The sequence below is a fragment of the Cinclus cinclus genome, chromosome Z, assembly GCF_963662255.1.
Source record: "Cinclus cinclus chromosome Z, bCinCin1.1, whole genome shotgun sequence".
NCBI classification, from domain to species: Eukaryota; Metazoa; Chordata; class Aves; order Passeriformes; family Cinclidae; genus Cinclus; species Cinclus cinclus.
In genome coordinates this window covers 37,801,652-37,815,985 of record NC_085084.1, presented here as the reverse complement: position 1 = coordinate 37,815,985, position 14,334 = coordinate 37,801,652, and the positions used below count along the sequence as shown (strand labels likewise).

Here is a 14,334-nt window from a genome sequence, read left to right as displayed (position 1 = left end):
GCTGAACACTGGTGGAGTCAGCAGACTTGGATGATCATAATGGTTGGCAATTTTACTTGTACTTTGAAAATTATTTCTGCATAAGTGATAGAAAAAGTACTTATATATAAAGTTTTCCGGAGGAAGCTAAGAGTTATTGATGTGTTAAGTGTGAACAGCAGTTTGACTACTGAAGTTTTTCTGGAAGCCATAGTTTATGTATCATCTACTTGCAAATGTGTAAGAGGAATGTTCACTTTTATTGTAATAAAAGTTATCAAACCCCACTGTTACATACAGCTTTGTTAAAGTGTTTTTAATATGTCACCTGTGTTATGTGGGTAATTTTTTATGTGGGTAATTTTTTATGAAGCTTTATGATACTGGTATTTTCAGCTGAAAGGAGAGAGCCTTCCAAAAAAAGAGTTGGGGTGTGGGGATGTGTTACTGTTATAGTCTGTTGATCAGTGATTAGTATTAGAAAATAATACACCACTTCTTAAAGTTGATTATTTTATGAGGAAGTACCAGCTACAAGTTGGTCGGAGCATGGCTTCTTGTGTATAACTGCTTTCCCGTAGCCTAGTGTTTATACTGATTGGCCCATAAACACATCTTGAAAGTAAAAGTAACAAATCTGTCACTGTAAAGACCTTCAGAATACTCTCTTAAATTTTCCAGTGATGATAAGGCAAATAATACAAGCAGCGCTGGGGAAGCTGGTAAATCTGCAGAGATGCCTACCCAGAGAAGAAAACGTATCTCCACCATGCCAAATCTTGTCAAACCCAGAGCTGGACCATCGTCTGCTCAGCGTTCTGCACCAAAACCACAGAGGCAAACATCACAGGCTTCTGATGGCAGTGCCTCACTTCAGAATGATCCCTCCCCATCAGAAAAGAGTAATGTTGAAAGCTCTGTAAAGTCTCCCATGCTTCCTGAGAAGAAAACACCTGTGCCACAAGTGCCACAGTTTTCGCCGCTAAAAAAATCTGTTAACAAAGAGCAAACTGTTGGTGTAGCTGCTCCAAAAAATGATGATAGCTTGCAGAAGAATGTACCCTCTCCTCTAAAGGAGAGACCAACACAGGAAAGATCACAAACGCAGGAGGAAAAGCTACCTGTGAAGCCTTCTCCTGAGAAAGTCAAACGAACATATTCTGACCGGGAAAGGATTCTCAAAGCTCGGAAATTAAGAGAAATGCTTAAAGAAGAGCTGAAGAAGGAGCGGATGGTAAGGCCTCTCTTTTGAGCAGTGCTTATCTGTGAAGGGCAGGACATCCTGTGATTCACCCTGCATACATTATCTCATTGCTGTTGTATTTTCTGGTATTTGCCAGCTACTTACTGCTAGTAGTCTGTCATAACTCATAACTCTCTGTGTGTATTCTGCTTATAAGAAGTAGCAGCACTATGTTCCCTAATAATACAGATTTTACAAGGAATTGCCTATCTTTTTATTTGACTAGACCACAAGTCTTTTTGATGTGCTACCTGGTATTATAGTCAACATAATTCTGAAAGCTTCATGGTTTGTAATACAACAGGGAAGTGTGCTGCAAAAAGCTTGGATTTAGGATGTCTCATATTTTTTCAAGTTGACCATTGTCAAAGTTCTGTAATTTTGAATAACTTTTAATTTATTTATGCCAGGTATTGAATGCTTCTGAAAGGGTAAGTGGATTAACAGTCTGTAATGCCCTCTCTGGGAAAGGGACACTTTTAAGATAATCCTGTTTTGGTTCTTGGGAGTGGTATGTGTGTGCATGTGTGAACAGCAAAATTCCATGAATGGGTACTTTATAAAGAAATAAAAGTAATAATAATTTGTGAAATGTTAAATACTTTTAGGGTAAATCTAAGTGTTTGTTGTTTTCTTTTGTTTCATTTTGGTTTGTATGGAAGAAGTTGAAACACAGGCCTCCAGTAATCGAAGGACGTTCTCCACCAGATCGTTCTAAAATGACCATGAGAGACTTAATATACTATCTGCCAGAAAACAATCCTATGAAGTAAGTATGACTTTTTTTCTCTCTCCTTAGATTAAATTACTTTGCAACCTCTATAATACTTAAATATGGAGTATTAGTACAGATACAGTATTGTTGCAATGGTAATAAAAGCTTCTAGACTAGCTTCTAGTTTTCACATCTGCTTAATTCTAGTACAGAAGTGAGAATGGAGCTTAGTGTACTTGTTGAAATACACAAACATGAAATTGTCCCTAGTGTTGATTTATCTCTACAGAAATACAGAATAGTAGATTTTTTTTTTCCAACTGCTTGCTGTGAAATTTTTAGTTGTGGCTGTTAGAGATGTTATAATTGCCCCCTAGACACAATGGACTCAGGAAGCTAAGCATTTCTCCTCCTAGGTGTTGAAGTGCAAAATGCACTGCAAGACCCTTGAGGGTAGCTGCTGCTGCTGCTCCACTGCCATGTTTCACCAGTAGCAAAGCTAAGATGCACACAGGGAGCACCAGTGCAGCAGGCTGCACTGGCTGCCACAGACAGAGCAGAGCAGGGCCTCTTCCCTGCAACTATGAAAAGTAATCCCATGAATAGAAGTACAGTTATCCAAGTCCTGTTTTTTTCAGTAGTAGATGAGTTTTTCTGGTAGTATATGTTGTCATCTGCTTGTTAATGTTTGTGTGCCTGTGTGTTTTATTTATCACTTCCCTTATTTTTTCTTATGCACTGAATAGTCCCTAAGGATGTAAAAAGCAAGATGCTCTTATATTCCCTGTATTCTAACAGTGAATTTCTGCTTGAAATACTGTTTTTTGTCCTTGCTCGTACAAAAAAAGAGCAACATTTACTAAACATTGGTGATTATGCAGTTCAATCCAGATGTGATACAAAGAATTGTAAAAAAACCCTTTGTGGTTTTTTGTCCATTGTCCGCTAAAAGCCAGTTTCTTGGAAGAAAGCAGAAATGTATCTGTACAAACAATCATCTCTAACTTTTCATGACATTCTAGGTCTTCATTGGTAGAAGAAAAGAGAACAGAAAAAAATTCTGCACTGAGTCAAATGAAAGAGTAAGTCTTGATGGTGAAGTATAGTCAAAAAGTTTTCTGGTAAAAAATCCTGCATTTCTGTGATAATGCTTACAGTGTAGTTATATGTCTTTACTGTTTCAATATCATAGCCTAATTTATAAAAAATGTAATTTGGGCAGGAAGGGTGGTTAAGAAACATCTCACTTTCAACATTAAGTTTTGCATATTTTCATTTTACAGTATAAGGAAAAGCAGGTTTCATAGATCACGTGTTTCTTGATTTGTTGCTTTGCTAGGTGGTTCATCAAATTGTTGAATGTCTGACATACTGAGCAGCAATTCAAAACACCCAGTATTTCTCCTTGCTGTCTTTAAAATTTAGACAAGAAGAGAAAAGTACTCCTGATCATGAAGAAGATGAGGAGGAAGAAGAAGAGAATGGGGAAGAGAGTCAGGATGGCCCACTTCTCGTTCCTCGTGTGAAAGTAGCAGAAGATGGTTCAATCATTCTGGATGAAGAAAGGTGACAAATTCTGTGCCTGACTCGTGTGGTCTGTACTGCACCGTGGGTCAGTTTGTAAACAGAGGAATGCTTTGCACTGGGACGAGTATGAGTGTATTCATGTTTGGGAGCTGAGCTACACTGACTTAGGAAACAGTGCAAAGATGTGGCAAAATAGGAGCATCAGTAATCTGCATCTCTGTAGTGGCATACTTTATGAGAAATGTTTTTGGGGAAGGAGGCAGAGAGGAAGATTACATATTTTATTACTGTGAATGAACACTGAAGATTTGTCAAACTTCCAAATGTCTTCTGTTCAGCTGACTTTTTTTCTTCTCACAGTTAACATGTATCTGCTTACTGTTATTTTGGTTAGCAGTACAATTTGCTCCAACTTTGTGTCTTGCCTGTTGCTGCTTTATTCTTCTGCCAGTGTTTTCAGTAACTTTGCTTAGAATATGGCATTGAAAAAGTAGATTATTAAATTTATGGGTTCCACAAAGATATTAAAATGAGATTTATGCCAAAATTTAAGGATAAAGAGGGTCTGGTAAAAAAAAAATTGAAAGTAATGTGGAAGGATATCGAGAGGTTCTCATGGTTTTACGAAATATATTTCTTAAATATTAAAAAGTTGGGGTTCTTTAAGATACTTAATTATGTCTGTCTGCATTGCACCTTATAAAACAGAAAAGGCAAATTTACTAACAGGGTAAATAGGGTAGTGTTTTCTTGCTGCATTCTCCCATTAAAGTACATGCTAGTGTAATTATTAAAATTATTACATAGTAGAAATGCTCACTTGTGGAAAAAAACTTGAATAGCTATGCTATAAACATCTACTGTGTGTTTTCTTAGCAATATTTTGTGGTTAGTCTTCTTGTGTGTTTTCTTTCCCAGCTTAACTGTGGAAGTTCTAAGAACAAAAGGTCCATGTGTTGTAGAGGAAAATGATCCCATCTTTGAGCGTGGCTCTACAACTACATATTCTAGCTTCAGGAAAAGTTTTTACACAAAACCATGGTCAAATAAAGGTGAGTATATTTTTGGTTTCAAGTTTTGAGTCTGCAGAAAAGTCCTAGTTTTCACCTGTGCTTTATACTTGACAGTTTTCGTCCCCAGTGGAGTAAATGGATCTCAACTTTCCACACTTGTACAACAGGCAGAGATGTGGTATTTACTGTGAAAACTGGCATTTTTTAAAAATGCAGTGCCTTTTAATATGTAGGCTACCTGTGTTTTTTTCCTCCATGGATGTTTAGATGCTGAGGAAAGGCTAGTCTGCTTTATCAAGACCATGATTTTGGATTCTGTTTACAGGTGCTTGAGATCCATATGGTATTTAAACTAGGTTCTTCCAGCATGGGCAGGGATATATTGTGTAAGGTACCTCTGTATGGACTGATGCCAGTGCAATTGGACAGCTGTGTTCTTATGAGTGGCTGCACTGGGTTCTTCATTACTCCTGCTGTGAATTGGCTATTACTTCTAGGCTTACAACACTGTGCAAGACTTTTTACAGTTGGAAATTAATTTTTACTGGTATAGATGGAATATGTATGAAATTAGCTTCAGAATTCACTGTACTCTCTTTGGAATGCACTCTTTTCCTGTTAATAATGGAGACAGTAGACTTACATGATATTTTTATGATTTCTATTTGTGTTCATAATAAAAATTGACATGGACAATTTGGGGTTGGTTAGCTTTGATTTACTAGCTTTAGAAAGCACCCTTCACATTCTGCAGTTTTCTAATAGATTAGATAGTTCTTTCTGTTGATAGTTGATTCATCAAATGTTAATAGAGGGGCCTAGGTAAAATAACAAACATACTCCATATATACTCACCTGGACTTGCAGCTACAGAGACAACCTCAAAGTTACTGATACCACATTAAGGTGGCAAGGTGTTCTTATTTCTGATAGCAAGAAGGATGTTTTAGTAAATATTTAAGTGTGTGTAATTTTTTCTTTCTTTTCCGTTTTAGAAACAGACATGTTCTTTTTAGCTATCAGTATGGTAGGAACAGACTTCTCCTTGATTGGACGGCTGTTTCCTCACAGAGCCAGAGCAGAAATTAAGGTAAAAATTAAAGCACTCAATAAGGAAACTGAACATTTGGTTTTACTTTTCTTTTTCTTACTTGCACTCCTGTGCTTCCTCTATTAGAGTTGATAATTTTGGTGTGAATTTTCTCCACAGTAGTGCTTGTTTTCTGATACCTGTTTCAAGAGGTTGTAAGTGTCTGAAACATGAAAATGCTGGTTGGATTTCAATGAATGTATCTAGTAAATGTAGCACACTTAAACAGACTGTTCTAGTTGAAGAATGCTGATACGCCTAAATGGCCGTTTGGTTAGGGGCTTCTGTGTTATCTCTTTTGTTGTACACACCTGGGAAAGTCTTTGATATTTCAAATCTTGTTCAGATTAAAAATCAGGACAATATGTAGAAAATAATAAAAGTGTAGCTGGTGATAGCTATAGTGACAGATTTAATATTTAAAAATTAACTACAAACTTGTGTTCTGTGGATTTGCATGTGAATTTCAACTTTAGTTGGTTTGTTACACTGAAGGCTTAGCTTGAGCTGCCATTTTGTGCAACATATTGCTGGATTTCTTACTTAATGATAAACACAACTCTGCATTTGCTTTTAGAACAAGTTCAAACGTGAGGAAAAAGCTAATGGATGGAGAATAGACAAAGCTTTCAGTAAGTAAATATTCCCTACCCTATAATGAGTCACTAAATGGTAGCCATCTATTTTCACGGTAATTTCTGTGCTTTGCTTTGTCCGAATTACTCAGAAGAAAGTTTTTGCTCATAGATGAATTCAGAAGCCGTGGAATCCTACGTTTTCATAACAAGCATAGTTCACAATAACGATCTTTAGGTTTGTTTTCTGTCCATTCTAGATGTCTGCTATAATATAAACATTCTTTCATATATTCAGTTGAAGATAATTCTTATTCATGGAAATTTCTAGCGCAGTTATTTATTGTAAACTATGTTGAGACCCCTTAAAGACTTTGTTTGCTAGTTGAATGAGGTACATATGTCCTACAGCAGCATATTAATACATTGTTTAGTACTATGGTACAGTTTATGTATTTGTCAGTTCTTAAGTTTTCTGAACTACTTAGTTTTATAACTTGTTTTTTAAAACCAAACTGCCATAATCTAGTCAACTTCAACTTTATGTCAACTTCAGCCCCTGCTCAGGTGATGCAGAAAATACTTCCAAGAACTCTCTGTTTAAATGTGTATAAACTTTGCTTTTTAATATTATATTGTGTATCACTGATTATTTTACAAAGATGAAACTCAAAAAAATAATCAACTTTGAAATTGGTTCTCTTTTTTTGCTTTAATCTGGTAGAAGAAAAACGACCCTTTGATTTTGAGTTCTTTGCCCAGCTGCTTGAGAAGGTTTTAGCAGATGAGGGAAAGAGGAAGCAAAAGACCGTTAAAAACCAGAAGCCAAAAGAAATAAAGTCTTCAAGGCCACAGAAGTCAAAAGGTACTTTGAAAGAGTGCTTGAGATGGCATTACAGAGTAGTGGTCAGTAATGTGTTGCTAGCAGACAAGAAATCACATAGGGTTTTACATTTTCCTTCCCTGTTGTGAACAGGACAAGAAAATCTTAGCTTCATAGTGTTAACTTTTTCAAGTGTAGTTTATTGATTTGCAGGATGGTAATAATAAGTAACAGAGCAGAAATGTGATGCCACAGTGAAAATGGTGCTCTATCTGAAGCACCGATATTTTAATGTACCAGTTGGTAAGTATCTCCATGAGTTGCTAATCAATTCACTTGTAGAATTTTTGGGCCAAAATCATATTTTTGGCAAACTCTTCTGTGTTGAAAGTTTTCTTGCATTTAAAATCCTCATATTTTAAGAGTTCTGTTTCTCCTTTAATAGTAGTTTAACTTCCTGAGTCTGAGGAGTATGATTCTTTTCTGAGAATCATGTAAAAGTTGTTTTATCTTTCTGGTCTCTTCAAAATAAAGATTGCGTTTAATTTCTCTTGATCACCACTGTGTCTTACTACCTCAGTACCTGGGAAAGGACCATTGACAGATGCGCTTTAAAAAGAGGGGGTTTTTTTTAAAAACAGTTATACTGGCACCCATTTCATACATTTCTTGCTAATTCGTGTTTGTGCCACAAGAACCCTTCCTTTTGTAAGTGGTATTGTGAAACAAACAGGTGAACATCTTTTAAAGGGGATGCTAGCTAGGAAGTAGTGCAAGAAGTTTTTGCTTCTTAAAATTGAAGTAGTTGCTGCTTTTCTGTAGCCTTGGTTTTGGATTTGATTAAGTAAAATATCCCATGTATTAGGAATTAAAACCATATAGAGAAATCTTATTGCTACATTTTAGTGGTAGACTAAAGATTATGTCCTGTGTAAAACAATGTGAATATGCTTTTCTACTTCTTTTGCGTTTTGGACTTCTTAATTTACAGGGAAACAAGTTCATTTCAGATGAATAAAATGGAAAGGTTCTTGGTGGTTAAATACAGGATTGAGACAAAATGCCTTTAAAACAGGGGGGAGAAAAATTTGAGAAACTCATTAAACCCAGAAAATAACTTGTAAACTTTTAGATAGATAATATTTCAGCTTTCTTATGTAAGCTAGAATGATCAACTCTTATACATTTCTTGATGAAAAATTGCTTTTGTGTGGCTTACATTCTGTAGCCATCATGGCCTATTTCTACAGACATACAAAAATTCTTTATAGGAGTAGTATTGCTTTTTTTTGTTCCCTAAATGCAAATGTGACTGTATTAACTGCGAAAAAGCACAGGCACAGTAGCATTTATTAGATTTGCTTTACATCCCATATTGACTTTCCCTCTGTGAAGTGTTGTCCAATGTACAGAATGTGTTTTGTGTTAAATGCTGAAGTGAATCCATTGCTGGAGCTTTTCTGGCAAGTCAGTGACTCATGTTCCCCAGTCCTACTCATACACCTGGCAGTGTATTGGCGGTGACACATGAATACACAAATGTGTTTAGTAGAGCTGCCTTTGCTGTTTGTGGTTCCTACTACTCCACCAGTCCATTTACCAAGAACTGTGTTGTCTCAATAGCAAAAGCTGCCAGCACAGAAGCTGCTAATGGTCAAGATGAACTTCAGGAAGCTGGAATTTCTGATGCAGAAACAGAAGCAGATGGTGTGACAGCTGAGAAAGAAAATGAGGAATCTTTGGGCATTTCTGAACAGGCTGCATTGGACCCAGCATTAGCAAAAAAGAAGAGAAAGAGGAAGAGGAAGGATGATCTTGTACAGGAAATGGATAATATTCCAGAAGAAATGCCCATTCCTTCAAAAACTGCTGAAGAAGGGAAGTCCTCTAATAAAAGTAAGAGGCAAAAATGCTCACTTTCAAATGTTTAAATAGAAGTTTTATATAAAAGTCATTGCAAACTTAAAAGTCAGGATTTAATCTTTGATTTATATTGCTGATCTGCCTTGCAGGATGTTGTTGAACAATGCCTTTTAAAATCAGCTTTCATTTTAAATCTAAACATACTTTGTTTTAGATGGGAACAGTTCTCTTAATACTTAGATTTTTTCAAATGCGACTTTATTATTAAATTCTTCTCCACTGTAGCTAGGATTTGGTTACTGGAATTCTAAGATGTTTCCCAGAATGTCCAAAGTGATTTAATTCTTATTAATTATCAGGGAAAGAAGTGATACATGCAACCAGTGATGGTCATACTACATGTGGAGAAGAAGTTGATTGTGCTGTTGAAGGAAAACAAAGTGAAACTGCTGTAACAGAGGAAGAGAGAGCAGAGTCCTGTTCACCAGTGAATAACCAAATGGAAAGAGAAGGTGCTGTCAATTTATGCAGGTAATGTTTATAATGGAAAACTTAAGCAAAACAAAAAAAAGTAGTTTAAAGTTTTAATAGTGATTTTATTTTTTCATGATTAGCACCATTTAACTGCCACAGAATGTGCAGGTTTCTGAGAACTGTCCTGGGATTTAGTAAGCTGTATATAATTTGCATCCTCAAAATATTCTCTGCCCTAATGAGCTGCCCTTGCAAAGTCATGTACATAATTACTAAAGTCACTTTCAAAAGTTATTTAATTTTTTAAGGGTGTTTAGAAAGACCATTGTTTGCCCTAACTTCTAATATTTCTCTTGAAGCACTGCTTGATAATGTTGGTAAGTTGAGTTAATATATGCTTGGAATTCTTATCGGTAATATAATTATTCTCTTGGAAAAGGAATGTTGCTTAGATTTTATTCAAGCGGAATTTGGGTGAAAGGCAAACTTTTGGTTTCAGTTTTGGGAATACATTTTCTAAAGAGAAAGTGTATTATACCTGTTTATTAAACATGTTATAAGTGAAAGTGATAAATCTAAAAATTCATTGTGATACTGCTTCAGAATTTTGTGTGTTAATTTGTTGTATTTAGTTGTATCATAATTTTTTGTTATAATTTTATACAGATTCCCAGAAACTTAAATCTTCTTTAATAGTTCATTAGAAATAAATGAAGGGACAGTTATTTGCCTTTCTCAAGCTGGATTGTTACAAAAGATCAGAGAAAAAAACATTACATACAATTGTTCATGTTAAAATTTATTTTCATAAAAGCAATCAGTCTAGAATCACCAGATGAGATTTTAACATCATAATTGCAGTGCAAAAGTACAAAAGTTGTTTTAAAACTCATAGTCTGCAAATATTACTAACAATTCATGAGATTCTCTGAAATACAGGTAGTCATTTAGTGTCAAAATTGCATTGTTTTTCAGTGCAATTTCCTCTATCTGTGAGCAAAAATAGCTGTTCTTCTACAAGTACACTATTGTTCCTGTATGCTTTTATTTATTTCAGCCTTGAAGACAGCAGTGATGTTATACTAGGAGTAGAACCTGCTAATTTGAGAACCAGAGATATTAGAGATAATACATCACAGGAAAGCCAGATTCCAGAGTTACCAGTTTCAAATATTAGAACCAAGGAAACACAAGCTGTAGGAACTACAGAATCAAAGGTACTATTATTTTTTTATGTAGTTCTTCTCAAGATCTTGCTCTTGCTCATTAAAAGTGGTTTGTAAATCAAAGCCATTTTTTGGTTGTTTTTGTGATGTTTTCACCACCAGGTGGAAAACAATCAACGGGCCTAAGAACATTACCAAAACTGAAATTCTGTCAATTCTCCTGGTTTTAATGGGCTGTCTGTTAACCTAAATGTATTCAGAGAGTATACTGTGCATGTCTGACTTAGCTCACAGAAAATTTAAACCGCTAAACAGTTTAATTATTCAAAAGTGAAGGACTGCAATATGAGCAGCTAGGCTTGGAGCAGCATTTTGCTGGCATATGCTTACTGGCACAGTGTTCAAAACCTATTTGAGTGGAACACGTGTTGGGTTGTTTGTGCTGCTCTGTGAATGATCTAGATACTGGGCTGTCAGCAAGCTTACAGATTAGGCAAATCTAGAAGGAATTGCTACGACACCCAAAGGTTATACAGGCCTCCAGAGGGACCTGCAGAGGCTGGAGAAACGGGCTGACAGGAACCTCAGGAAGTTCAGCAAGGGAAGATGCCAAGACCTTGCACCAGGGGGGGAACAACCCAAGGCACCAGTGCATGCAACCTGGCTGTCTGGTCATCTCTGAGTTGAGCATGAGCCAGGAAGGTGCTGTGGCTGCACCAACAGCTAACAGTGACCTGGGCAGCAGCAGGAGAAGCGTTGCCAGCAGGCCAAGGGAGGTGATTCTTGCCCCTTGTTCAGCACTGATGAAGCCACACGTGGAGGACTGACCAGTTCTGGGCTCCCTGGCTCCCTGGTAGCAGACACCTGGACACAGCCCCTCAAAGGGTCACACAGATGCTAAAGGGCTGGAAGCATCTCTCCTATGACAAAAAGCAGAAGGAGCAGGAGCTATTCAACCCGGAGAGAAGGCTCAGGGATCTCTAGAACAGTTCCACAAAAACCCAAGGGAAGGGTGCAAACAGGACAGAGCCAAGCTCTTTCCAGGGGTGCCCAGTGACAGGACAAGAGGCAATGGGCAAACAGTGCAAGACAGGAGGTTCCCTCTGAGCACCAGGAAATCCTGTTTCACTGCAAGGGTTACCAAGCACTGGCACAGGCTGCCCAGGGAGACTGTGGAGTCTCCATCCTTGGCAAGATTCAGAAGCTGTCTGGACACAGTGTTGGGCAGCCAGCTCCAGGTGGCTTGATGTATTGGTTTTGTGTGGTCTGGTTTTGGTAACAAGGGGCTAGAGGGTTGGCCTCTGTGAGAAGCTTCTGTAAGCTTCTTCCATGCCCAGCAGAGCCAATCCCTGATGGCTCCAAAGATGGATGTGCTGCTGGCCAAGGCTTGGCCATTATAAAATGATGGTAACACCTCTGTGATAACAGATTTAAGAAGAATTCTAAACAAAATGGGGTTGCAGAGTTGTAACTGTCATCCGAGAAGAGCAGAGTGAGAACATGTGAGAAGAACAACTCTGCAAACACTAAAGTCAGTGGAGAATAAGGAGCAGGAAATGCTCCAGGCACTGGAACCAAGATTCTTCTGCCGCCCATGGTGCAGACAGGGTGTGGTGAAGCAGCTGTGCCCCTGCAGCCCATGGGGATCCACAGGGGATGCAGAGATCCACCCACAGCCCATGGGGATCCACACGGGATGCAGAGATCCATCTGCACCCTGTGGAAGAGCCCCATGCTGGAGCAGGTGGATTCCTGGAGGAGGCTGTGACCCTGCGGGAGACCCATGGAGAGAGAGGCCCTGCTCCCAGGCTGGAGCAGCCTGTCCTTGGAGGACTGGACCCTCTGGAAGAGTGATCCACACCACAGCAGTTTGAGGTGCCCATGAGATGGAGCCACATCAGAGAAGCTCATGGAGAACTGTCTCCTGTGGGAGGGACCCCAGGGTGCAGCAGGAGAACAACTCCTCTCCCCTGAGCAGTGGGAGCAGCCTTGGATGAACTGACCATAATCCCCATTCCCTGGCTCCTTGCACTGCTGGTGTAGGAGGGAGAGGTGTGGGGAAGGTACTCTTAAGGATTTATTTTACTTTTCATTATCCTGCTCTGATTTTGTTAGTAATAAATTCATTTGTATTTCTAAGTTGACCCTGTTTTGCCTCTGATGGTATTTAGTAAGTGATCTCTCACCTGGTCGTTATCTCTAGCCATGAACCCTGCATTAAATTTTTTTTCCTCTGTCCAGCTGTAGGGAGTGAGCAGCTTTGATGGGTGCCTGGCATGTGACGCAGGTTAACCCACTACACTTATTCAGGGGTGTTGGACTACAAGACCTTAGCGGATCCTTCCACTCCCAATCATTGTGGCAATCTTGTTTCTGCTTTTCTTTATGTTAGAGGAAAATATCAAAAGAAGTTTATTATTTCTTTTCTACAACATTTATTTTCTTCCTCAGAATGAAGATACACATCGCTCACAAAAAACAGGTGGAAAGCAGAGTGCATCAGAAAGTGGTTCACAGTCTGAAATAATGTAAGTGGGATTATTTTACTTTGCAGTGGCACTTGAACTAGAACTGTATCTACTCAATTTGCATATAATTCCAATTGACCATTGTGGGTTGTTGAACCAGTCAGGAGATAGTGATATCTTGTTTTCCATATTCAGTGGAGCTTTTTGATTACTGAGTAGCTGTGCAATAGCTAAGATCTAAATAGTAGATACAAATATGGAGAAAGACTTAGCTGAACTTTGAGAAAAAAACCCCAGTCTTTCTACAGCCAGCAAGAGCAAGAGAATGAAGAAATTCTGCCATATTGATGTTAAAGCTTGTCTGTGAAATTTGATTTTTGTTTTTTCAATAGAAGGGCCTCACTGAATTCTTTGACATTCATAGTTGTCCATCAGAACTTATTAGCTGTACTCATCATGTGTATGCTGTATTTCTTAATTCTTACTTGGAAACTGTTCCTCTTTAGAACTTGGTGCAAGCTTCTAAGATAAAAATACTCCCAAAATGTCTCTATCTTATGTATACTCCTTCATGAAGTTAATTTTGGTGGCTGTTTCTTACATTGAGAAATGTAAGAAGTCTGTGCCTAAGATTTTCATTTTTGCATGATCATTGGCTTCTTATTTTATAATACAGTTTTTTAAAGGTGGTTTAGAGATAGGGTACTAGATAATACTAAGTTGATTTTCATACTTCTGTCTTTCCCTTTTTGAGGGGCAGATCACTCTTATGATAAAGACTGTCAAAGTTTTATTTGTCTTGTTCTAGGGAGAATATAAGAAAAGTTAGTAGTTCCCAATCTGAATATTATTGATAAGATGTAGGGCTGTGTCAGTGTGAATCCCAGGACATGCCATTGCAATGGTTAAGGACACAGAGAATGATGTACATACCCCATTCTTCAGTAAAATGTGGATGTTGGCAGTAGGACAAGGTATTTGAAAAAAAGTTTGGTTTTCTGTGACTGAGATAGCTCTGAAAGTGGATGCAAAACATTGTATATAGGACAGATTTATATTGTTTCTATATAAAATTAATCATGCTAACATGAATTGCGAATCCCTAGAAGAAATATTCCTATTTACTTAACAGCAGAAGATAGTTCCTTCAAGTATTTTGAATTAGATTCCACAGAAAGCCAGCAAAGTTGTTAAGGTTTATTTGGTGCTTTTTTCATAACTTTGTAGCATGTCTTTTAATATCTGAAAGATGTAATAGGTTTTTTTTTTTCTGTTTATTGTCTTGATGCATGCAGTGTCCATGCAGTCCATGATGCTTGACCCATGCAGTCTGTGATGCTCTTGAAGTACATCTCGAGCCATATAAGGCTTCTAGTTTCTCTTTGATAATAATGTAAA

The 14,334-nt window shown here is 37.7% G+C and overlaps 1 protein-coding gene across 1 annotated transcript in view; it reads left to right on the top strand.

The window, feature by feature from the left end:
* BDP1 (B double prime 1, subunit of RNA polymerase III transcription initiation factor IIIB) overlaps positions 1-14,334 on the top strand; it is a 53,114-nt gene that overhangs the window by 4,213 nt on the left and 34,567 nt on the right. The window contains exons 2-13 of the mRNA XM_062512803.1: positions 661-1,213; positions 1,885-1,991; positions 2,960-3,019; positions 3,363-3,503; positions 4,383-4,516; positions 5,473-5,567; positions 6,145-6,199; positions 6,867-7,007; positions 8,589-8,861; positions 9,188-9,359; positions 10,360-10,519; positions 12,920-12,996. Of these exons, the coding sequence (XP_062368787.1) occupies positions 661-1,213; positions 1,885-1,991; positions 2,960-3,019; positions 3,363-3,503; positions 4,383-4,516; positions 5,473-5,567; positions 6,145-6,199; positions 6,867-7,007; positions 8,589-8,861; positions 9,188-9,359; positions 10,360-10,519; positions 12,920-12,996 (1,968 nt within the window). The remainder of the gene's footprint in view (positions 1-660; positions 1,214-1,884; positions 1,992-2,959; positions 3,020-3,362; positions 3,504-4,382; positions 4,517-5,472; positions 5,568-6,144; positions 6,200-6,866; positions 7,008-8,588; positions 8,862-9,187; positions 9,360-10,359; positions 10,520-12,919; positions 12,997-14,334) is intronic.